Source organism: Hyperolius riggenbachi, chromosome 2, assembly GCF_040937935.1.
Source record: "Hyperolius riggenbachi isolate aHypRig1 chromosome 2, aHypRig1.pri, whole genome shotgun sequence".
Classification (NCBI taxonomy): Eukaryota; Metazoa; Chordata; class Amphibia; order Anura; family Hyperoliidae; genus Hyperolius; species Hyperolius riggenbachi.
The window spans coordinates 93,964,680-93,991,351 of record NC_090647.1 but is presented as its reverse complement, the minus strand read 5'-3'; the positions used below and the strand labels follow the sequence as shown (position 1 = coordinate 93,991,351).

At 41.7% G+C, this 26,672-nt stretch overlaps 1 protein-coding gene across 9 annotated transcripts in view; it reads right to left on the bottom strand.

Annotated features, from left to right (window-relative positions):
* NBEA (neurobeachin) overlaps positions 1–26,672 on the bottom strand; it is an 866,760-nt gene that overhangs the window by 19,934 nt on the left and 820,154 nt on the right. For all 9 annotated transcript variants that reach the window (XM_068267062.1, XM_068267067.1, XM_068267066.1 and 6 more), the window contains 4 exons: positions 25,136–25,328; positions 21,430–21,501; positions 18,411–18,566; positions 16,140–16,310 (listed from right to left, as the gene is read on the bottom strand). In XM_068267062.1, the coding sequence (XP_068123163.1) occupies positions 16,140–16,310; positions 18,411–18,566; positions 21,430–21,501; positions 25,136–25,328 (592 nt within the window). The remainder of the gene's footprint in view (positions 1–16,139; positions 16,311–18,410; positions 18,567–21,429; positions 21,502–25,135; positions 25,329–26,672) is intronic.

Here is a 26,672-nt window from a genome sequence, read left to right as displayed (position 1 = left end):
GAGATTGATTTTTACCATTCAAAATACTTTTATTTTCTCAGTTTATAGTGAAAAATACACACTGCAGCATTATTTCAGAATCAAATATCTTCACCATAAATTGTGACCGGAACATAATCTAAGTTTTGTGATAAGCAGTAAGAATAGCCAAACAAAATGTGTGCTTTTTATCTACAGTGGCACTTTTTATTTATAAGCTGGAATTGGTAAAACTGAGAAATAATGTGTTTTTTCTATTTTTTCCCCATTACAGTTCATAGAAAACAAAATTGTTCGAGGGATAAAATGGCATACAATGAAAGCCTAGTTTGTCTTGGAAAAAAAAAAAAAAAACAATATATATTTCATTTCTGTGTTTTAAGTAGGGATAAAGTGATTTCTGATCAAATATGGACATCGCTAAACGGTCAAAACTGCTCTGGTCCAGAAGTGGGAAACAAGGTCTGGAAGCAAAGTGGTTAATATTGCTGTGCACAGACAGGGTGTGGCAAGATTACCAGTATTACGCCAGCAGAGTACCACGTGTTGCACAGTTAGCAAAATCTGCAGTACATGGTAATGCAAGGTTTGCTACTGTAATGTGCATTATGCTACGTGTGTAATGCCCATTGCCATAGCAATGCATGGAAAACCCACGTGCTACGTGTCAGGCTGAATGTGCATTGCATGGTACTCTGCTAGTTTATCAGTAATAATATCGGCAATATAAATGGCTGTTAGTGAACCAACCCTTTTATTTGTCTTATCTCACAGATTATATATTTTCTGTTTATCTCATGAAATATCTCTCCTTAAAAATAATAATTACTGTGAGATAAATCATTACATAAGGTCAGTAAATCAACCCCATGCACTTTTATGAATCATTCCCATTGCGATATCTTGAACTTATTAGAGGCTTGCCAGCAACAATCTAATGGTGCCCGTACGTACACGGTATAATAAAAGCGTTCGATTTTCCTGTTTATTCAACCAAAACGTTCAAATCGAATGGAAGTCAAAAAGAATCTTTTTTTTCGATCAAGAAAAACGAACGATTATCCGTTTTTTGTTTTTAATAAAAATCTGATCGGACATGTTGGAAATATCTTTATATTCGATTTAAGGGAATAATCAAACCAAATTATCTAATAAAAAAAACAAAAACAAAACTGTACCATGTATGGGCACTTAACGTTTTCAGAAAAGAAAGACCACTGTACTCTTTAAAACATACCTGAAGCGAAAATAAACGTACGACATAATGAATTGTATGAGTAGCACAGCTAAGAAATAAAACATGAGCAGTAAAGAAAAACAACTCAAGTTGTTTTCCGGCACAGGAAGAGTTAAAAAAAAACCATCAGTTATCTATGGTTTTTCTTAGCTCTTTGACCCATTGGTTCGACTATAGTCTTTTTTCTGAAGCACTTAAACCAAAAAGAAACAGAGACAGCTTGAGATAAGGCTTTACTACAGGAAAGTTCAAAAGGTCATTATTTCTGCAGTGTTATATAGCTTAAAAGACAGAGGGCCATATGCAATCCACTTTTTCACCTGAGTTTTCTCCTAGGATATAATTTTTCATCTTCGATTTATAACAATTTTTTAGTATTTTGCAATGGAAAAGTACCAAAAAGTATGTGAAAAAGTACTATAAAAATTATTTTGAGTATTTGTTTGCTTGTCGGTGGTTTAGAAAGGCATTTTATTGACAAGTTTGAAAATTTCACCTTGGAGAAAACTCAGGTGAAAAATTAATTGCATATGGGCCAGAGTGTGGTTTCTAAACTGCAAATATGACAGAATGATGCAATGTTATAAAAAAAAAAAAAAAAAAAAGCTATTTAATCGAAAATAAAAATATGAGACTCTTTTCTTTGCTATTTATGTTCTATTCATTATCTGTACTGCATAAATACCTTATACGTTTTGTTGGTTTTTTTTCGCTTTGCTTGCAGGTTTGCTTTAAGCATGTAACACAGGAAGTTCTTAAAGGGAACATGAAATGAGAGGAATATGGAAGGCTGCCATATTACGATCTTGTTTTAAAAATGCTATTTGCCTAAATGTTATGCAAATATTTTGGATTCAGTCTTGTTCAAACCAAGCAGCAGCAGTAAACGGGCATCTTGCAGAGACAGAGTGAATTGAAACTGCTGTGCAAACCAGTTACAGGACAATAATTCTGGAGGTATTATTCTGGAGGTATTACAGAGTGTCTAACTACAGTCAGCCAAACATTGCTTTTAAAAGGAAGTCGGTAATGGCGCTTATCAGATTCCTTTCACTTCTGGTTTCCTTCAAAAGATGCATATGATCAATAATGCAGATAGGAGTAATTGATTTTGTTGCTGTAAGGTGATGTGACAAGCCCTATTATTTACATGCAGCTGCCACACAGAGCCCTGTCTCTATATCTTCAGCTCTTGTTTTAATGATCTACAGCTCAGTCTGACAGCAGCACTACTACACCAACTCAAAATCTTGCTGTTTTCAGATCACGGAGTCACTTCTGACATACTGTTACTACATCATGTCTGAACACCAGGAACTCAGCACCAGCAGCTGTGTTGCTGAGGAAAGAATCTGAGGATGGATTTTGAGAGAGCTTCTGTAGTAGTTCTGAGATTTACAGTAAGGGTCACATATTTATAGAATTTTATTGCACTGGCAACACGTTTCGTGGGTCGTTACCCACTTTCTCAGGCCAAATAGAAGTGCCTAACAGTGCTTGTAGACACAAATAATGCGCCTTATTTGTGGCTAGAAGCACTGCTAGGCACTGCTATTTGGCCTGAGGAAGTGGGTATGAACCCACGAAATGCGTTGCCAGTGCATTTGTCTTCATTGAGATAAGCCACTTCACTTTTTTCATTTTAATTGTTTTTAACGCATTTTATCTTCTCTGGGCGCCTCTTTCCTCTTTATCCTGTGCCTTCACCCTCTTTCCGGAGGGGCATCATTCCTCTTTGACCAATTTAGGTCATTTGAGGTTTGCTTTTTATCAAGAGTGCGACCATCACCAGCTCCGTCTGGTCACCCGAGTGGAGTCTGGATTATACATCTCCACCTGCTTCTAGTGGTCGGTTGCCCTTCTGCAACCCACCTTTGTGAGAATAATACATTCACATATTTTACATACTTCTGGTACTATGACATACTGCACCATTTGGGCTCCTGTTGTCTCTGTGTTTTTTTTCTGCAGGGTGCAATTTTTATTATTCCTACTTTTTGTCCGTTCATCTCCAATATGGAAGGTCTAACGGCATACATATAACTAAGCCACTGCGAGATTTGGGCGCAGGGTAAATCCAAAAAACGGCTCACCCTGCTCCTGAAAAAGTTTTGGCAGAGCTAATTACTATTCCCCATCCAGGTCACTGTGGATAGAGGGGAAAGATGTAATTCGGCTTCCGGCTATTGTTGGTGGCCAAATTATAGAGTCTTTATTGAAACCTGTGCTCCGTTTTTTGACAGCACCCAAATTATTCACTGAGCGCCGTAATTCCTATTATGACCTATGGTGGCACCAGCTGTGCCCAAATCTCCTGCGCTGTTTTTACAGTGCTCCAATATAATGGGTTGTTCCTGGGATGCAGTAGTTAGTACCTATCAGCCAGAAAACCAGAGGCAGGGTTATGGGCGTGTAAAGCTAGCCCATTTAGTCTTATTTCACAGCTGACCTACATAGCACAAGTTGCTAAAATGCTCACTGCGGGCCATGAAAATAGGTGTCAGAATATATGGTGCATTGCAGTTTCCTGTATATCGGGAGCATAACTGCAGCCTTCAGACTAGTCTGAGTCATGTGCTTAACTCTGTCCACTGCTTTAGAGAGACACTTAAGCCAGAAAAAAAAATGCGTTTTACTCACCAGGGGCTTCTACCAGCCCCCTGCAGCAGTCCTGTGCCCTCGCAGCCACTCACTAATCCTCTGGTCCCCCGCTGCCAGCTAGTTTCGTTTTAGCCAACAGGCCCATCAGGACTGGCCACGCGTAGCTTTTACCGCATTCCCGACTGCAATTAGCGCTATTGCGGGCCGCAATGCATACAAAAATACGTTGCCGCATTACGAACACATAAATATGCGGCAATGCGTATTTTTGTACACGTTGCGGCCCGCAATAGCGCTAATTACAGTCGGGAATGCGGAAAACGCTACGTGTGGCCAGTCCTGACGGGCCTGTCGGCAAAAACGAAACTAGCTGGCAGCGGGGGACCAGAGTATTAGTGAGTGGCTGCGAGGGCACAGGACTGCTGCAGGGGGCTGGTAGAAGCCCCAGGTGAGTATAACTCATTTTTTTTTCTGACTTAAGTTTCACTTTAAGTACCAAAAACAGAGATGTGAATATCAAAACTGGAGCATGGAACAATGGAAGAAGGTGGCTGGTCTGAGGTATAATTTTACTTGAGATCAGGTTTCCTTGAGATCAGGATGCGTTTCACGTGACTCATTTTACTGCCTTGCAAGTCACATTGCATTTCACATGACCAGATGCAAATGAAGGAAGCATCTGAGTCACATGACAATGTGACACGCAGGACAGTTAACTCCTCCTGACCCTCTCCACTTGTTCGGTGCAGAACAGTGGCGAGTGGGAGTATTTGGGATTTCCAAATAAGCTATGCCAAATTTGAACATCAGCGTCACTAAAGAATATCACAGACCTTATAGATTGCTTTATAGCAGTGATTTAATAGCGTTTTAATAGAAGAGGACTAAAGGAAAATCTATTTTGCTGTAAAGTACCACAGGACATCTTCAGACATCTCGTGCAGTCCATGTTGATGGGTCAGAGTTGATTTAGCAGCACAAAGGGAACTAGACAATACAAGATAGGTGCTCTTAAAGGGAACCTAAACTGAGAGGGATATGGATGTTTCCTTTTAAACAATACCAGTTGCCTGGTAGTCCTGCTGATCTCTTTGCTGCAGCAGTGGCTGAATCACACACCTGAAACAAGCATGCAGCTAATCCAGTCTGACTTCAGTCAGAGCACCTGATCTGCATGCTTGTTCAGGGGCTGTGGCTAAAAGTATTAGAGACACAGGATCAGCAGGAGAGGCAACAGGTATTATTTTAAAAGGAGAAATCCACATCCTTCTCAGTTTAGGTTCCCTTTAATGTCTTGGCTGATCAGTGTATGGAAAGCCATGTCGCCAATGCCAAAATCTGTTGCCAACAGTCCCTACTCTAGACAAAGGGACTTATCCCCCATACATTGAAATATATAAGCATGAGAGCAGAATAGTATTCTTCTGAAATAAGCACAAAGGGTGGGCCAGTACACTAAGACCAACAAAATGAGGTAGCAGCAAACAGTAGGGGTTCTGGGTTTAAGCCTGACTCAGAGCTATGCCATTTCCCTTTTTGGTTTAAGAGGAACCAAAGTCAGGAATTCTTCTCTGCTTCAAAAAATTAGCTAAAGCATGATAACCTTTATGAGAAAAAAATATATAATTGATGGAAATCCTAAAAAAACAAAACTAAACTTTAACTCGGGTTCATGTTTGCAGTAGGCACTAAAAGGGTTAAGCCTGCTTCAGTGTTTACTATATGGGGATAGCTGGCTCTTCAGAGGTTCTGCAGTCTATTCACAGCTGCTGATAAGAACTAATCAGATACTGTGATCTCGTTAAACAAACGCAAAACACAGAGCAGTGAATTTCTTCAGAAACTACATGTGGAACAAAGACACATTGTGTGCTGTGCAAGGACTGACATTAGTAATGGATCAGAGCACCACAACTGAACCATCATACATTAGTACTACACAACCACAGGAAACAGACAGATAAAATAATCTGACAAGCAGTCTGTTGTTGGTGAGATCTATATCAACTAATAACAAATGTAGAAAAAATAGTAAGCAGTGGACATCCGTCATCAGAATGTATTTTATAAGAACTGCAACTGTTCATTCATAGCAATCATAGTCCAATTCAAACTACAGTAGGAGAATTCAGGTTTGGATGTGGTTGGTTGCCATGTGTTCCTATGATAAATGAGGGCCATTGTGTAAAGAGTCCTGGGATTTCTATCTGCACTGTGCTGAAGGATAGAGCATCCCAACTCTTAATACGCGCAAGACAGTCCCCTAAGACAGAGCTGTAAATTACACGCAGAAGCTGGAGCCCACACCTTTGGTGAGTATCCTGTTGGAAGGAAAGTAATGAGAAATGTCAGGTGAAGTCTCAGGATCAATGAAATTTCAGGCACAGGGGACATAACATGAATAGCATTGATTCTTTTAAAGAACACCAGTCAGAGGCTGAGCATAATGTATTGCACAGAAGAGCTTGGGAGGATAAGAAAGGCAGGTCCGATACAGCTACCTGACAAAAAATTCAATCAGCCTTGCAGCACATCATCCCCGCTTCCTCTCCCGGCTCTCCAGGCAGAGGCAGATTCCAATTAAACTGTGCAAATTAATTTTTATCACTTTCAAATGAGTTTCTGGATTTGTGAAAAGCTTGTTTTTTTCAGAGAAAGCTTTTGTTCGCTTGCTCCTTCTGCTGTGCCGGGGCATCATCTGCCAGTGACACATCGGGGGAAATATTAGCTTTGTGCAGGACTCGCATGCTGGAACAATTTAAGGTAGGAGATAAGTGTCTGTTCACCATTACTGGAACAAAGAAGAAATGAGGATCAGCATGTGAAAGAATGCGGCCAGTACAACAAATATAAATGGGAATACATCTATGTGTGAATCAGGTAAATTGGGCGTTGGCGGTGTTTCAGTAAAATGGGTGCAGCATAGACTGTAATTAACGTTAACAGCAGCACCCAGGAGGTCATTTGGGCACTAGCGGCTTACAATAAATATGTTTCTTGGGCGGCGTGAAAAAGGCAGAGGGATTTTTAGAGGAGAATGTAACGCTGAGATCAGCATAGTGGCACACAGGTAGGGTTAGGCACCGGTAGAGGGAGGGTTCTAGTGAGAATAGCAGATGTTGTCACAACTGAAATATGTCAGCTGCTGCCAGTTATATAGCAGTTATAACTGAAAGAACAACTGATGTGCAGGGTAATGTCTGTATTTCCCTACGGCTCAAGTGGACAATATTACAGTTAAACAGTGTGCTGACCTGAAAGCGGTTATGGGGTCAATGACATTTTTAAAACGGAGGACGGAGAATTAATTTGCTCACAGTGTAAAAACAGGAAAGGAGAAAGAAATGGATAAGCAGAGTTAACTGGAGGAAAGTATGACGTGTGTATTGTTATTTGGACTTTTAATTTCCAGTTCAGGTTTGCTTTAAAGTCTGTGTCCAGTCTCCAATTCAGTTCACACTCCTTATACCGCGTGCGTTATGCAACTGACCACTGTGATCCTAGCCTTAGTGATAGTAAAATAGGTAACAATTACCTATTAACCAATGGGAGAATATTGATAATGTTATCAATATTCTAATATCAGCTATCCTTGGAACCCAGATTAGCCCGCCCCCTAACATCCAAGAACCGCAAGGGGTGGAACAATGACCTTTAAGTACTAGAGTTCCAGGTTTGAATGTCAACCAGGACTTCATCTGCATGGAGTTTATATGCTCTCCTAATGTTCTTACTGGTTTCTTCTCGATACTCCAGTGTCCTTTCAACTCTAAAATGCATACCACTCGATTAAAGCAGAATACTGGGGACATTTTGAAATCTAACCCATGGGAGAGCCCGATCCTTACCTATCAGAAGGCTACCTGTGGACCCTACTGCCCTAAAGTCTGCTAGAAGTGTTTCAATCAAACAATAGTGATGATCAATCAAAGCCACTCCATAAAACTAAGAACCATAGGAGCAGAACGTGTAGTAACCTTGGATTTGAAGCTAAAGTGATCCTCATAGCTAAGATAGTGGTATCAGGAGGGATGATATGGAAGAGAAGGATAGAAGCAGCCTGGAGTGGAATGAGCTGTTCTGGGCAGCTTTTCTCTACTCAGACTAGAATTTAAAACTGCTTAGTAGGGACATCAGGAACCGTCAGTAACAGCAACAGTTCAATGTAAAGCACTGCCTAAAATGTGTAGGCTGCACATTTTGGATGTTTAGTTGCAATCCCTGCAAACCTAGCCCCCCTCTGCAGGCTGTCTTTCTTTTGTTAAGGGTTCTTTTTAATTGACCTACGTATACATACATGTATTCTTTTTTTATGTACTTTTGTTGTCCTCATTAGCGGTGGAAAAACGGTCTGCCTGGGGCCTGTTATTTTGTTGCACCCTACGGTTTTTGTTCTTGTTCTCCTGAGATGTATTCCCTAAATCCTTTTGCATTATCTTACTATTTGAGGGTATCCTATGCAATCTTTTCCTGGTTTTGATGAACAGGTGATATTTTAGATGTTCTTTTGGTTGCCCTCACTGTATAATGCTAAAAATATTTGTATTGTCTATATATGTGATCTTATACCTATATTGTATGATGTTGTAAACCATATTTCTATTTGCATCAACAAATCTGACATGCTAAGTAAAAAAATGTGTAGACTATATAAAGGCAGAACTGTAATAATACTAATACGCAATCCTAAAGAAATACACAGAAAACACACACACATGACTACGGTGATGGGGCAGAACTAGTGACTAGGCAGTCTGAGTATAGAACAGACAGTTGCTGAAAGCAGGACACTGCATTTAGGGAGGATTTACTGGTGGTAAATGATTATCTCTAGCACTGTTGGAATCCAGGAGACATCTATGCTTTCACCTTTTACTCATCCCCTGGAGATTCACACAACAATGACTTATGTGAAGGTAAACGTCAATGTCTATTGATCCTGGCATTACTTATAGAGACAACTGGAAGTTCAATATCCTCTTCCAAAACAATTTATCTTCATAAACTGCTAACACAATCTCAGTGTGTCTGTCTGAAGAAATCGGATTGCTGTAGCACAATAAAACCACTTCTATGGCCACAAATGACACAGACTCATGGGAAAACTGCTATGAACATACTACCAATTACTGTATAGTGATCAACATGCTCAAAAAAAAGAAATATAGCATACAGTCTATAAAATATAGTATGTACTACCAACAAGGGTAAGACTTCCACTTGTCACAACTGCTATTGAGTCATAGAAAGCAAAAATGTATTATCACCAAACCCTTGCTCCATATAACACTTTTCACAACACACATTCGTCCATAGTTTTATGTATGGGTACCCACACAGTTACCAACATACAGTGGCATATAGTAATCAGTATCAACCACACTGACTCCAGCTTTGATCACAGAACTGATGGATGGCCAAACCAATATATGGCTGAAGAGGCCCTGTAGTGACATATAGTAGAATGCAGTAAATTATTCAGGATAGACACTTTTACAGTACTTTTTCTGCATCAAACATTTTTTTATTAACAGTATATGTTGCTGTATATTGGGTATGTAGCCCCATCCTCCCAGTGATGCTCAGCCAAATTCATTAAATAACTGTATTGCTTATTTTTTTACAATATTAATTTACAAATTATTTAGTCAGTGTTTGCAATTGTAAAAAGCTTTCCTCACACTCTCATTTACACTCTGAAATTGATCACTGGCAGTGACATATTTACTGCGGTCTGGTGCAGCTCTGTGGACTGTTTATTGAGAGTTCTGAGGTTTGTACAATATATATGTGGTCTCCCAGAATGCTCTGGGAGAAGAATTCTGCATAGCTAAATAGCCTAGGCTAAGCTTCACTGGGAGGGTGGGGCCACAAATCAAATATATAGCAATGTTTAGACATAGAAGTGTTTCTGATACTGATTCCAGGAAAATTTACATAGAAGTGGGTATATATATTTAATATACAGTATATATAATTGAATAACTGTATTCTACCATGTCAATATAGTGCCCGTTTTCTCATTACTAAAAAGTATCATGCAAATATATTGGGTTGGGGGAAGAGAGGGCAAAGCCAGCAAGCAGCACAACTTTAAAAGGTTCTTATTCATCGACTTCAGCAAGCATTCCCCCCACCAATCTACAATAACGGCACGGGAGTCAACAGTGTATCCAGGGTCCGCCTCCTGGGTACAACCATCTCCAACAATCTACGTTGGAAGGCTAACACCGCCTCTGCTCTAAAAACAGCTCAGGAAAAGCTATTCTTCTTTCGCCAACTAAAGAAGTTTGGTATGGCTCAGGAGCTCCTGTGGTGTTTCTACTCTGCCTCTTTTGAATCTGTCCTCTGTTCATCCATCCTAATCTGGTACACTAGTTCCTCCACTAGTGACAGAACCTCCAGACGGTCATCAGACCAACAGAGAGGATCACTGGGAAACCCCTTCCCCCACTTGACCTAATCTACAACTTCAGACTGGGCTTGAGAGCAATGAGGATAGCTAAACATCCCTGCCACCCAGGCAACTATTTCTTTAGCCCACTCCCATTAGGTCAGAGGTTCTGGGCCATCTCTACAAGAACCCCAAGGCACAGGAACATACAGGAACATAAAAGAAACAGCTCTCACCAAAGTGGTCAATGACCTTGCCTTAGCTAAAGCTGAAGGTAAAATACTCCATTCTTCTCCTCCTTGACCTTTCAGCAGCTTTTGACACAGTAGGCCATCACCTACTCCTCCAGTCCATGGGCATTCACGACCTCGCCCTGACCTGGCTTTCATCCTACCTCTCCAACCGCTCCTTCATGACCTCCTTCAATGAGTCCTCATCCACCCCTAACAACCTCTCAGTGGGAGTCCCCCAAGGCTCGGTCCTTGGCCCCCTACACATCCTCCATTGGCAAGGTTTTCTCCTCCATGGGTTTTAACTATCATCTGTATGCAGATGACACCCAGATCTACCACCACACCCCTGACATATCCACCACTACCATGGACAAGGTCTCCTCCTGCCTATCAGCCATCTCCTCCTGGATGTCCACTAGGTTCCTGAAACTAAATCTAGACAAAATGGAATTCATGATCTTACCACCCCGGCCATGCCTAAACCTCCCAGATGTGCATGTCACTGTTAACCACACTACCATTCACTCTACCTCTCAAGCCCGCTGTCTGGGAGTCACCCTGAACTCCGTACTCTCCTTCACTCCCCACATCCAAAACCTCACAGAGTCCTGCAACTTCCATCTCCGTAACATCTGCAAGATATGCCCTTTCCTGACCTCTGCCACCACCAAGCTCCTCATCCATACCCTCATTATTTCCCGCCTTGACTACTGCAATGCCCTTCTGTCTGGTCTCCCTATGACCCGAAATGCCCTGCTGCAGTCCATCATGAATGCGGCAGCCAGGATTATCCACTTCTCCCATCGCTCAGCCACTGCGGTTCCCCTCTGTGAATCCCTCCACTGGCTTCCTATCCAGTCCAGAATCAGATTCAAGATACTGTGTCTGACTTACAAATCTGTCCACAAAATCTGTCCAACCTACATGTCCGATCTCACTCAGAGGTAGACACTTAGTCGTTCACTCTGTTCCTCCAATGAACTTCGCCTAACCACCCCTCGCATCACCTTCCCATGCACGCCTCCAGGACTTCTCAAGAGCTGCTCCAACACTATGGAACTTCCTACCTGCACCCATTAGGGCAGCCCCCTCCTTTAACATCTTCAAGAAGGCCCTCAAAACTCACCTTATTACTCTGGCCTACCACCCCTCACATGTGCTCTACACCCGCAGCTGAACTCTGGTCCCTACCTTTCGTGCCCCTACCTCTCCCTCTAGATTGTAAGCCTTCGGGCAGGGTCCTCCTCCTTCTGTATCCCACCTGATCATGCACCTCCATTATTGTGCACCCATGCTATGCATTTGAGTGAACTCAACTTGCCTAAACTCCATGCTCCCATCCAGTGACTGACTAAGCATTACCTTGTACTCATACTGTGCGGTGTGATCTGGATTTTCTTGTTTTCCTGTATTGTTGTATCGCTGTATGTCACCCCTAAATATTGTCTGTAAACTAAACTAATGTCCAGCGCTGCGTAATATGTTGGCGCTTTATAAATACAATAAAAAAATATAAAATAAATATCTAACTTTGTGAGTAAAGAAACAATCATCTTAGACCTACAAGTGCAGGATCTTCTTTCTTACTATAAAGCTGAGGATCTGCACCCCATGACTCCAGTGTACCTGTTTGAGAGGAATCCAGCTGCGACCTGTTTTTGGTGAGGTGTATTTATTAGGGCAGCCAAGAAAACAAGCTGATTTGTGTCAATCTTTTTGGTAAATATGCATTCCGATGTTCACAGTAAGTATATAACTGTATTTAGTCTAAAAGTGTGAATGACAATTAATGAGCAAGTGTGGCTGGAAACAGATGGTAGTATAGGAAAACAGGAATATTAAGGTGAACAGCACAGTGAAAATAAATAAGAGAAAGAGGATAAAGAATTAAAAAAAAATGAAAATCCACTTATGTGAAATTAAAATGCTCCACATGCAGTGGTGAGGGGGATAAGTAGCAGTTGCATTCGTTTTTCGGTACTGCTACTCCCCTACTTAAAGAGACACTGAAGCGAGACTAAATCTCGCTTCAGCTCTCATATATAGCAGGGGGACGTGTGCCCCTGCTAAAACGCCGCTATCCCGCGGCTTAACGGGGGTCCCTTCACCCCCAACCCACCCCCCGAAATACTTGGTCATAAAATGGTCGCTGGCTGTCTCTTCCTGGAGGCAGGGCTAACGGCTGCAGCCCTGCCTCCCAGCGCGTCTATCAGACGCGCATCGCGGCCTCTCCCCCGCCCCTCTCAGTGAAGGAAGACTGAGAGGGGCGGGGGAGAGGCGGAGATACGCGTCTGACAGACGCGCATGGGGCAGGGCTGCGGCGGTTAGCCCTGCCCCAACCAGGAAGCGCTCCCCCGCTATAGCGGCGTTTTAGCAGGGGCACGCATGCCCCGGCTAGCTATGAGGTCTGAAGCGAGATTTATTCTCGCTTCAGACTCTCTTTAAAGTGGAATGAAACTCCATATTAGTGGAAGAAAAAAAAACACATCCAATAAGAAATTATGTATTTACCTAACCTGTCCTGTTGTTTTTAGTGTTCACTGTCAGATTTAGGAATAACGTGATATGAAAAAAATAAACAATATTTCTGCTGGTTTTCATCTTAACCAAAGTTACCTCACTTCTGCCACTTAATGGCAATCTGCAGCAGTACCCTGGATTATTTCACATGTATTTACATGAAGTTTCTCCTGGTTTCAAAGCTGTGGGAGCCGCCATGTTCCTGTAGGTAGGGGGAAAGTTATTCCCCCTCTCCTACTCACTGCCCTTAGCCAGTGACTTCTAAGCAAAGTGGACTTCCAAATGGTCTCTAGGGAATGGAACCTGTCCATAAGTAGGGGACTGACTGTATAGGACATTTATCCAGTCCAGGTATTGATCTCCGTTCTAAAAAATGACAGGTCAGTACAGTTCTCAATCACATGACGCTAATGCCACTGCATCTGTACCATTTAGCATAGCCTGTACATGGTGGTTTGGCACAGGGTCATTTTTAAGCATAGGCAAAGTAGGCAGATGCCTGGGGTGACAACTGTTGGAGGGGCACCACAGACATAGTCATGGGTTCAGTAAGCTGTATAAGGCCTAATAATAATTTCTGTATGCTTTACAAAGTGCCTAGCCCAGGACGCCAAAATGGCCAGAAACAGACCTGGTTTGACTTATGGAATGTAAGTATGTGGCTTACAACCTTGGCCAATCAGTAGGGTGTAAGGAGGTCCCTTATTGTTCCAATTAAGAATCCCTAATATATGTATGCTTAGCCCACCAACACTGTGATAGAATGCTTTAATATGATTTGCAGAGCACTAGTTTCCATTAACAGCCTATATTATGCTAAAGATCCTTAACGCAGCTCATGGCCATATTTATTTATTTCACTATTAGTAGACGAGATCGTTCAGGTATGGTGATTTATGTGTTCAATCATTTATATGTGCATTTTAAACACTCCTGGATAAAAATGTTTTGAACACACAACATGCGTGAAACTAGCTGTCATTTACTAATTGGATGCACTGAAGCCCAAAAAAAGCATAATTAGTTGTCTCACTTGCTTTAAAAAAATAAGAAAATCTAGAGAGAAAAAAAACAAGTCTAACACCTTAGCCAAGGAATTATAATAACCTATCAGCTTCCACATTCCATGTCTTATCAGCACCTCGTGATGACAGCTCCTGCATTGTAAGCCTGCGTTGACTATATATTTTTTCAATATTTTTTCATCCTAATCCTGTTATTTAATTGCATGTAACCAGAAGTGTACAGCTAATTAGCATTTATTTTCATCTAACGAGCTCCAATTTGCTTGAAAAATGGTAATAAACGTGTAATACAGGAACACCAGCTACCTCTGTGTCTATGTGTATACAGGTATACACAAAGTTCGGATGGTTTCATTGTCCAGAGTCATTGGCAGAGTGGCTTTTATGGGGTTCAAGCAGGGCCAAGACTCATTTAGGTCAGCTGTTTTGTGATATGAATTACTGAGGGCTGGGACCCACTAGCAGCACTTATAGAAGGCATTGACCCCAGTGGCTGCAATTCTAGGCACAATGCCTACTTGCAAACATAGGGCTTGATTCATCAATTGATTCATTTGGCTTTATGAGCCGTAGTGCACCCTATGCACACCTTACATAGCAGTGCACGCTGCCATGTAAGGAGTGTGCCTTCCTTAGTTACGCACATTGCAATGCACAAAGCAATGCGCGTAACATTAACTGCAGGAGGCCCTGCTTCTGTGAAGTATCGGTACCGCAATACTTCACTCGTGGCCGCTACTGTATTAATTGACATTGCTTCACAGAAGCAGGGCCCCCTGCAGTTAATGTTACGCACATTGCTTCGCGCATTGCAATGCACGTAACTAAGGAAGGCACACTCCTTACATGGCAGCATGCACTGCTAAGTAAGGTGTGCATAGGGCGCACTATGGCTCATTAAGCCGCGCTGCTTGATGAATCAAGCCCATAGGATATTGGAAACATAGGATTTCAAGCAGACATAAAAGCATGCGTGCATATATCATCACTAATTTTAAAAAATGTAGTTTTCAATTCACAAATAAGGAAGACTAGGCCAAGCTGTAAAGCCATTGTCCCAGCATGCCTCAGTGAGTCATAGATATTGCCATATTATAATAACTCAACAGGAATGTATGCCATTTTATCTATTGAAGATAAATTAGCATTGAAGTGGAATGGAACTTTGTTATGGTCTAACAATATACAAGTAGAGCTTATGCTTGCTGACTCCTCTGTCAGCAACACTCCAGACCTCCAACTGGCATTTCCTGACTCATCTTCTATTACATGGCAGGTGTAATAGGTGTAAGAGTGAGTGTGGTTCTTGCAATGTAAAACACCCATTCATTAAAGAACCAATGTTTCAGCAGAAGACTATATGCAGAGTTCTCCTTTAACACAGATTCCAGAGAACATCTTGCATGATAGAAACGAAGGGCAGCCAGTTCTAATATAACAAGTTTTGCATTATTAGAGGCGCCAGCACATTCCGAACAATAACAGTTCCCAGGAAATCAGTGAACAGGTTGCCGAAACTCCAATCGTGGTCTTCGGTTTTCAGACATGCGTAGTGGTTGGTACCCAAAACCCACCTACAGTTGGACAGGACTAATTAACACTTGCTGAGCTAGAGATCTTTCTGTATATAAGATGTATCCATAGGTTTATAGGGTAGCTTACATTAGCTTAGCTTGCTTATATTTATTGATGATTCCGTAGCTTAGCTCAGCTTATTTGTGCTTCCATTACATTGCTTCTTCAATATTTTCAATCATATTCCTATTTCCTGATTTGCTGTAACCAGATGCCTGCTGAATAAACACCTTGTATCATTGATTGGAAGCAATACATTTCTTAACTGCTCTGAGTGTTTACGGGCTGTATAGATCTGCTGAATACTCTGAACTTCCAATGGATGGAGACTAAGTGTGATCCATGTTCACTAGTGCCGAACGGTATTTACAAATAAGGGCAAAGCAAAAATTACAATTGGGAGCCAATTTTTTTTTGTTGGTCATTTGAATGACTATGCCATTACTTAGTACTACAGGTAGTCATGACTTCAGCATCGATGCTCCCGATGCACCAGCTACATAAACCTGGCTCTGAATAGTCATAACAGCTAAGTAAGTTAGGAGAGAGGCTTATCCACAGTATGCATAACTTACTGTTATTTGGATTGTCTCCAATGATATGGTGTCTCCCACTCCAGTACCAGAGAAGCAGCGTAGCATCACGAGAGCCAGACACAATATAGCAGTCACCGCCAATGTAAGACTCTGACCTGGCCAAACAGGTGACCACATCCCAGTGCCCAAACACAATCTGCGTAAGCTTCCCTGTGGAGAGAGAAAGGCACAGATATGAGCAATGTGAGTGGGAGGGACAAGACATTAAATAGCTATTGAGCAGATATTAGTCATACATCATGTAAAGCAAACAAAAGGTGCAGCAGGCAAAATAAGGCAGTCAGTAATGGTGACAACCTAGCTATGCTTTTCTGTTGGAAATCATCAGGGAGTCACCACTCTTCCAAATTCCAAAAACATAACAACTAATGACTTATCATTGGTTTTAACAAGCAGTGTTGAGAATGAATTACACACACACACACACACACACACACACACACACACACACACACACACACACACACACACACACACACACACACACACACACACACACACACACACACACACACACACACACACACACACACACACACACACAGCGCCAGGAGATTTTTAATGATTTATAAGTGTGCTTGTGGTGATTTACGTTTATAAAATACACCCGTGCCAAATAACGTTTATAAAAATACTAAACATATTAATTTTATTTAACTAATTAAAACATTATTCAAAGTTTTATCCCTTACTGTTTGTAAACCATTATTATTCACAAAATAAAGCGATCAGTACGTAACGTACATTGCAAAATATTTTTTGCATCCACAATTAGTAAAACATTATTATCCACATAATAAAGGGGGGTCTTAGGTTTAGGCACCACCAGGGGGGTCTTAGGTTTAGCCACCAACAGGGGGGTCTTAGGTTTAGGCACCACCAGGGGGGTCTTAGGTTTAGGCACCACCAGGGGGGTCTTAGGTTTAGGCACCAACAGGGGGGTCTTAGGTTTAGGCACCAACAGGGGGGTCTAGGGGTTAGGGATAGGTACAGGGAGGGTTCTGTGTAAAAGTAGGCTTAGGTATAGTTTTAGTAACATTTTAGTAATAATTACTAATGTTTTACAACACTTATTACGAACGTAGTTATATTTATATCATCGTTATAAAGAATATTTTCAGATTTTATTATAAGAACAAACCGTAAATGAAGGTTATTCACAATAATATAGAATTATAACAATTAAACATATATTATTGTTTTTTTAATAAACGTAATTATAAGTTTAACTTTAGAAACAGGGAAGATTAACGTTTTCACAATTTCCGATTTCATAAACATTATTTAATGATTTATAATTTTGTTAAACATTATTTGTAAACGAAATATAGCACACTATTTTTATAAACCCTATTAATGATTAATTATTATTTAGAGTTTACACCCCGCGCCCTTTTTGTCCGGGCGCCCTTTTTGTACGTACGCCAAAAAGGTATTAAAGAAACCAAAGAACTAAACTAAATAACTAATTCTAACTCTCTAACTCCGCTTTAAATCTTAAGAATGAGGGTCCTTTTACAATTGTTGTGGTGTGGTGAAATTTGGAACAATCGCACCGCACATTATAGCGAATAAACAGTATCATCCTGATTCATTGCTTTTAATCAGGGAGAGGAAAGATTTTACAAAGGGAAAACATTAAAAAAGTAAATTGAGTAGCGCTAAACATTGGGTTAAAACAGTTCTAGGCTTTTTTTTAAAACACTCCAGATAGCATAAAAATACCATCTATTCAGTGTAAAAATGCTACCAGCACTCAAAAATGCTAAAATGGGTGTACAGCGTGGGTGGGATTTAAACCCTGGCTGGCCCAGACTTGCCATTAAAGTAACAGCAACTGACGTGACCAGTACTGCCCGCCTGGGCTACCAAAGAATCCACAGTCTCCCGGATTAAAAACAAATGTAACAAGCTCAGACCACGTTGCGTCCAGCATGTAGCTCACTACAAGAACGTCACTAACCTAGCTCCAACCAACGCGTTTCATTGCTATGGCAACTCATCTGGGGTATTTTTTTTATCCTGATTGGTGATAGGGACTGAGTGTGCTCTTGATTTGCTAACATTGGAAACGAATGACACTGTCTGTTTATTATTATCCTTTTTGGAATTGCTGTATTATATGTGCGAGTGCTGCTAATTCTTATACTATAAAGGAAAAACACTATCATTTATAAATAAAAAATTGTAAAAAAAAATAAGTGATTTTATACATTGTTATTTTTGCTACTGTTGCTCTTTTAAGGTTACCTGTCTCTGTTGAGTATACCCTGAAGCTTTTGTCCCAGAAGCCACAGATGAGGATGTAGCGATTATCGGCAGTCACCACAAAGCAGTGGGCATTGATCTGGATGCTCTGATCTACAAGATCCGTTATCTGCCGCTTGTTCACTCCAGAGTTATTGGCTAAAGAGAAAGAAATCAAAACTCATTTACATACAGTAATGATGTCATCATCACAGCAAAGCTCATTTAAATCACACCTCGTGGATAGTTATAATCAATGAGAAGGCTAATAGTTGTGAGCTGGCACAAATGTTCTTCTAATTTAATTGCCCTGCTCGGAGATGAACCAATCGAGTTCAGCTGCTGCAATCAGCCCATTTTTTAGCTGCAAAAATGTGCAAATTTTTTAACATGAAATTTGCAACAACTTAGAATTATTTGCATTTCATTGACCGCCCCTACCTCTGGATTATTGATAAAATGTAAACTTTAAACATACCTACTTCAACAAATATTTTCTATAGTCCAGTTCACGTCTATGTAAACCCATTCCACCTGGAAGTCTGCTGCAGAAAAAGGTCCCACTAGCAGGGGTGTTGCTAGCCCCAAAGATCAGTGGCATGTGCCCCAGATCTATTTTGGGGTGCCCTAGATGTCCCCCATTTGTGGTGCCTCAATGGCAGGCATACTGGGAGCTGTGGTGCATCAATCGGGGTATGCTGGGTGCCTCTATGTGGGCATACTGGGTGCTGTGGTGCCTTTATGGGGGCATGTAGGGAGCTGTGGTGTGGGGCATGCTGGGAGTCGTGGTGCCTCAAGGGGAGAGAGGCCCATGGGAGCGGGGGGGTCCACTAGAAAGTCAGGGAATGCTACGGGAAACTGCCAGATAACCTGGTGGCAGACCAGCCCGCCCAGCAGAAATCCAGACCAGCCAGCACAGAAGCCAGGTACCTCTGCCTAGTTGTGTGTAAGTGACACTGCCTATTTATGTGATATGCTGCATTTTTTATTATTATTATTATTATTATTAATAGAGAGGGGGCTTCATCCAACATTTTGCTGAGCAGGCATAGTTCGACCACTATTCAGTTCATGTAAATTTGGCTCCAGTGTGGCAGCAGACCTTGCAATGGAGCCTAAAGTAGAAGAGAACTTCCCTACAATATGGGCACAGCACGGCTCAGGAATGGTGAACACTCAGCCTAATGCAAAGTGCAAACCTGTAACATCACAAAGTGAAACCAACCTGCTTTTCTATATACCCTCTAAAAAAGAAAAAACAAGTCCTAACCTTTACTGCACTGAGAAAAACTGGTAACCAGCCTGAACACAACTGAACTAAATCCCACCTTTACAGGATAAAAGACAGCCGCCTACTGCAAGGTCACAAACCTGAGTCATAGGAATGAGGAGAAAATTCTCCTGACAATCAAATTTCTAGAAACTTGTGCCTATCAAAGCCTGGCAACTGATTGTTTTACCAGCTTAAGGCTCTTATTGTATCAATATACTATTCCTGTGATGGGACATTTGCAGGTTAGGAGTTTTTGAACATATGCATTATTTGCAATATTCTACTATCCCCTACTAACTGCTGACAGTTATAACTGAAGGAACAACTGATGAGCAAAGTGATAGCCATGTTTCCCCATGGCTTATATGGGCAATATTACAGTGTAAGGCCTGGTGCACACCAAAAACCGCTAGCAGATCCGCAAAATGCTAGCAGATTTTGAAACGCTTTTTCTTCTTTTTCTGTAGCGTTTCAGCTAGCATTTTGCGGTTTTGTGAAGCGTTTTTGGTGTAGTAGATTTCATGTATTGTTACAGTAAAGCTGTTACTGAACAGCTACTGTAGCAAAAAACGCCTGGCAAACCGCTCTGAAGTGCCGTTTGTCAGAGCGGTTTGCGTTTTTCCTATACTTAACATTGAGGCAGAAACGCATCCGCAATCCAAAATCTGCAGCAGCCCGGGAGTATGCGTTTCTGCAAAACGCCTCCCGCTCTGGTGTGCACCAGCCCATTGAAATACATTACCCAAGCGTATCCGCAGCCGCAAACGGATCGCAAACCGCAGCCGAACTGCTCTGGTGTGCACTAGGCCTTACAGTGTGCTGACCAGGAAGCGGTTATGGGGTAGAGGCCATTTTCAAAATGGATGTCAGATAATTCCATTGATCACAGTGGACAAACAGGATGCAAGAGATGAGAAAGAGATTGATGAGTAAACTACACAAGAGGTAAGTATGACGTGTATGTTTATTTTGACTTTTTTAATTTACAGTTCAGGTTTGCTTTAAGCTCAAATGACCTGGCGCCTGGTCCCCCCAGCACTCAGGCTATATCGCTGAGCACCTGAGTTGCAATTACAAAAACCTGGTGTCTAGATTGCCCGCCCGCAAGCTTGGCTATACTCTAGCTGAGCAGCTAACACTAATTGATGTTGTGAATCTTTACTTAAAGAGAATCTGTACTCTAATATTCTTACACTAAAAAGCATACCATTCTATTCCTTATTTTCTCCTGTGCCCCTCTGTGCTGTTTCTGCCCCTCTCTGCTGCAATCCTGGCTTGTAATTAACAGTTTTAGGCAGTGTTTACAAACAAACTAACCAGCTTGTGATAGGCTCACATAAACAGAGTGTGTGAGTCATACAGAGTGTGCAGGGGGCCTGCAGAGGGTGTGTATCGCTTCTATCCAATCACAAGCAGCCCTGCACATTCCACACATTCAAGCCTTAGCCCGACAGACACGACAGAGGAAAGGAGATAAGATGTATTACAGAGACAGTGCAATTAGGAAAGGCTGCAGTAAGCCAGAGCACATTACAACAGGCATAGGAACTTATAGGATAGAAGAAGTAAGGCTGAAAAATTTGTTACAGAGTCTCTTTAATGTGAAGTGAGGTGCACTAGGCTGAGGACTTGGCTACTCAGTTGGGGTGAACATACCTAAATGTGGTTTTATCAAGGCATACTAACAGTTTAAACTTGTAGCACAAACGAATCAATTTCCTCAGTCACATTATAAAACACAGAACATACCAATCAAAGAATCCATCTCAATGGGCAAATGATGAGCTTGGTCCAGTGAGTAACCAGGTGCACCCCTCAGACCTGCAGAAGAAAAACACACCATTAGCAAGTTACTTTTTTGAGCAGTCCTATTCATTAATGTATAACATGAATCCATCCAGCCTGTCTGCATCACTATCAGACTGGCCTATTATCTTGCACTGATCTTCACATGCAAACAGATGAGCTTCATTCTTCATTTCAGGACAGTGTATATACACAACAGTCATTACTTCATCAGAATTGGTTGTTTAAAGCGGACCTGACTGCATGTCAGGCTTCACATACACCAAGTGATACATATGGGTGGAAATAAAATAGTATCTGCCTCTAACCTAAAGTTTTACCAAATATGCACCATTCTGTAAATTAGTATGAGCATATAAAAATGTAATACACCATGCTATATTCTATCATTCACATAATTAGATTCTGCTCTCTATAAACTTGTTGCAATGTAAAATGTATGTATTATCTTGGGACACATAGCAAGATGAAAAAGAGATGAACATTAGTTAGAATGTAAAGGTAGCCATACACTGGTCGATTTGCCATCAGATTCGACCAACAGATAGATCCCTCTCTGATCGAATCTGATCAGAGGGGGATCGTATGGCTGCCTTTACTGCAAACAGATTGTGAATCAATTTCAGCCTGAAACCGATCACAATCTGTAGTGGTGCTGCTGCCGCTGCCCCCCCCCCCCCCCCCCCCGCACACATTACCTGCTCTGCCGGCGCGACTCCCCAGGTCTCCGCTGTCTTCTCCGCTCCGGTCTGGTCTCCGGGTCCGGCATGCTTCACTTCCCCCTGTCTGGGGGAAGTTTAAACAATAGAGCGCGATTTACTGTTTAAACTTCCTGCCGTGACAGGAAGACGTGAAGCATGCCGGACCCGGAGACCAGACCAGAGCAGAAAAGACAGCGGAGACCTGGGGAGTCGCGCCGGCGGAGCAGGTAATGTATTGCTGCTGTATTGCGTCGGTCGTCGGGCACTCGAACGCCGCTAGCGACGCACTCCCTACCCGCGGGCGATCGACGGTAATTTCCCGCACGGAGCGATCGACGGGATCGATCTATTTCGGGAAGAAATAGATCGAAATTTAGCATGAACGATGTGACAGCAGATTCGATCCCAGTGATCGAATCTGCTGTCGATCGGCGGGGAATCGGCCTAGTGTATGGCCAGCTTTAATCTCATGGGAGATCCAAGTGCCAGAACCCCACTGTTTGAGCAGAGACCATGGTGCTCAGTGGGAAGCAGAAGCCAGTTGGATCGGGCAAACCGCCTGTTATCAGTTGCTCGTCAAGTTGTTTGCACACGTACACATGCCTGATTATGACCCAACAGACTAAAGTCAGATGATAATCAGGCTGCAGGTTGTTCTGTGTGTGCTTAGCTCAAGTATTACTGCCAACAACAGAAGATAAGCTGCTGTACATCAGCATCATTTTAGTAAAAGATAACTGCCTCACCTCACTGGCAACAACACATATTGTGGCAGGAACAACATATTGTGTTGCATTTCAACATACAATTCTTAGATCTTTATTTAAACAATACTGAAAGACAAAGGTTATCCTGAGCTGCTTAGGTATTCTGTTGTTCTGGTCCTAACCCAATCCCATAAAGCCATATTAATCTATGCCATGCACTGACGAGGACCAACAGTCTGAAACAGGCTGTCTGCGTGAGGGGTTGATGTGGCTGTGTAAATTTTAGAAGCTATAGGCTCACTATACACCAGCAGTTCTGAATGTAAGCCTGGCTTCAGGGGCATAAATAGATGATTTGCATATTCAGAAGTAATGCATTTTGGGAGACCACAGTCACTCACTTAAAGCTGAATTATTGCAAATATCTTCTGTTTTAAGAAGGCAAACTAAACTGAGCGTTGCTTTTTAGCAAGAGGGTTTTTTGGTCTCTTTTAGTCCTTTATACTTTCCTAGTAGTTCTGGGTAGCCCCGAGCTGCTTAGGCATTCTATAAAAAAAAACATTGTGCACCATTTATATTTCTCAGTCCACTGTGGCATTTAAATAAACATACATGAAAACTCTGCATATTAAGTAAACCTTAACATTTCTCACTACCTGAAATACCTACAAGTAGAGTCAGGTGCATGACATCAGGTGCAATATACCAAAAGAGCCCTCAAAAATAAGGTTATAAATGCCTATAAATCTGGAAAGGGCAGTAAAGAGACTGCCAAACAAATAAACCTCATCTGGCGGTGTGAAATCATCTTCTCCTGTGGATAATCCCCTTAACAACTGTCAACTTGGCCAGAGCAGGCTGCCCAGCAAGTTCAGCCCCAGATCAGACAATTAGAGGTTGAAATGGGTTTCTAAAAGCACAGAACTTCACTGTATGGGTGACAGGCAGTCTCTCCATTTGTGACTTAAAAGAGCATGAGACTACCATTAGAAAGAGGGGAAAAATTAGAACCTATGTTGATGAATTTAATTGTCAGGACAGGACTAGGTTTTACCAATGAACTCCAGGTCTTCTGGGATAAAGTACTGTGGACAGAGGAGGAGATAACTGCTTTCACAAAACTATGATTGAACTAAAGGGAGCAAGACACTATTTGTTAGCACCTCAATGTGGCAAAGGCCCTTGATTGAAGATTTATTAGGAATTACCGATCATTCTACCACGCATCTTTCTACTATGCAGTATTCAAGTTTTAGCAAAATCTTAACAGTGGCATCTGTTGGATTTGTACAGACCAAGGACATATCCATTGGATTGCTCAAAGTGAATTTTCCAGATACGTCAAAAACATTGTTTAATGGATGGCCACCTTTTACTACAACAAACAACTGTAAAACATGGTGGTGAAAATGTTATGGTTTAGGATTGCTTTGCTGTATTATGACCTAAGCGGCGCACCATAACAGAATTTGATTCTTAATTACTGTATATACTCTGGTATAAGCCTAATTTTTCAGCATAAAAAAATGTGCTGAAAAATTTCCTGCTTCAAGTGGAGAGACTGCCTATTGCCCATACAGTTATATGCGAGACAGTGGAGCAAAACAGATGGAGAAGCAGGTTTTGTTACGGACAGAGGAGTGTAAGGATTTTGCACGAGTGATCCTGCTCTTACCAGCTTGCACCCTGCTGTGTCCATGCCCTCCATCCCCGCAAGCAACGTGTCAATGGTGCAATGATCGGGGATTCTTCTTGTGTGGCAATCGCTAGGTCTCATTTCTATGACACCATCTAGTGGCTTCTTGAGACACAGCTGTATGATCCTGGGGAACATCTGGCTATGGGGAGGGAAGCTGATTTGTACTTGGGGGCACATCTGGCTTCTGTGGAGGGGGCTATATTGGGTAGGGGGCTTATACACTAGTCAATCAGTTTTTCCTGGTTGCTGAGGGAAAAGTGGATACCTCGGCTTATACACAGGTCAGCTTATATGCAAGTATAAGTATATACGGTATATCAGAGGGGGCTTGAGGATGGTATCAGAAGACCAAAATGCAACAGAAAACTAAGATGCTGCACAAGCTAGCAGAGGGAAATGTAGCGGTGTTTACACATCCAACCACAACCACCCCACTTTTTTACTAGCAATGAATTCTGGACATGATTTCAGGTGTGTGTTTGCAGAACCATATGAGAGCCAGGAGAACACGTAAATGGCAAGTAGTAAAGTCTAATACCTACCCACAGTGTTGTGCCACCTATTCACAGCAAATAGTCGGCTACACGTGACAGTCACCACTGCTGGGATGGTGAGATGCGGGAGTGTGTTTGCCGCAACATGAGTCACCGGGGAGTTGGATGGGAATTTCAGCACCATTATGACATCCTGCTGCATCTGGTCCTTAAACATGAGCGGGCTCTGTGGAAGGAAACACTGTTGCAAAAGAGAAAAAAAGAAAAGGTGAATAAATGACAATTAGGGGGAAAAAAAAGAGAACTGAAACCTATCTTAGATCACCTTTCACATATAAAGGACATTTCTCCATTAAAGTGAACCTGAGCTAAAGCTCGGGTACAAAATCCTATACTTTACCTAAGAAGACGGAAGCCTCTGGATCCTATAGAGGCTTCACACGCCATCCTCCAGTTCCCCGTTGCCACTCACAGACCCTCCAAAGATTACCAACAATGGTCAACCAAAATAGCGGATATCAGCTGACCAGAAAACCAGGTTGACATATATAATAATTCTAATTTAATTATACTATCTATGGAAGAAAAGAGTTGCATGAGATTAATGATTGTGCATAAGATTCTGATACTTCTGACTTGCATGGAAACTTAAACTTTATGCAGGTTGGATCCAAGCTAATCAAATTTTCCCATTGGCATGAAAAATTTTACATTGGGAATGCAAAAATTAGCATTTCCATTGTATGAGATTCACATGTCTGGTGCAAAAAAACCATACATGTGCTGTAGGTTTTTTTTTCTACAGAAAATTAGGTTGTGAAAATTCACGCAACACATCGGGCTTGATTCACAAAGCGGTGCTAACCTAGTTAGCACGCCTAAAGACTTTTGGGCGTGATAAGCATTGCACTAAGTAGGTTAGCACCGCTTTGAGGGAAAAACTCGCGAGCAAAGTTTTGCGTGCGAAACGTCGCATAGGGTTTAATGGCGTTGCGCGCGTAAACTTTGCAAAAACTTTGCGCAGGAGTTTATTTTATCACGCCTAATCTGAGTTTAGTTGTGATAATGGGCTTTTCACCAGCGTGCTAACAGTTAGTACGGGTTTGTGAATCAAGCCCATCATGTCAAATGCGATGCCATTGACCTTCATTAGATGTGCGGTGGACACAAATTCACTAAGGGGGAAATTCGCTCAAGAATTCTGTCATGTGTGAAAGGGGCCTTTCACATTTTCTTTCTTCCAGGATTCACAATCTATCAAAGTCTATATGATATAGATACAGTAGAGTCCCAGTTATCCAGAATTTAACTAACCAGCAGTGTCAACCAACCGGAACAAAATGTCAGCAGTACCCTCAGTGGTTAGGACCAACTTTTTGTAGGCTCTGCTGTGCTTAAAGACTGGGTTTCTATGGCTCCCCCAAGGTTAATACACTGTCCATTACTGTGTTTTAACATTTACTACAGAGTTTATGGTTTGTTTATAGGGTAGGGTATAGCTCTGTATTAGCTAGGCCTATTTTTAACATTGACTCTCAAGCAACCAGAAAGTTCACTTATTCTGCATCATTTAATCCCCGTTGGT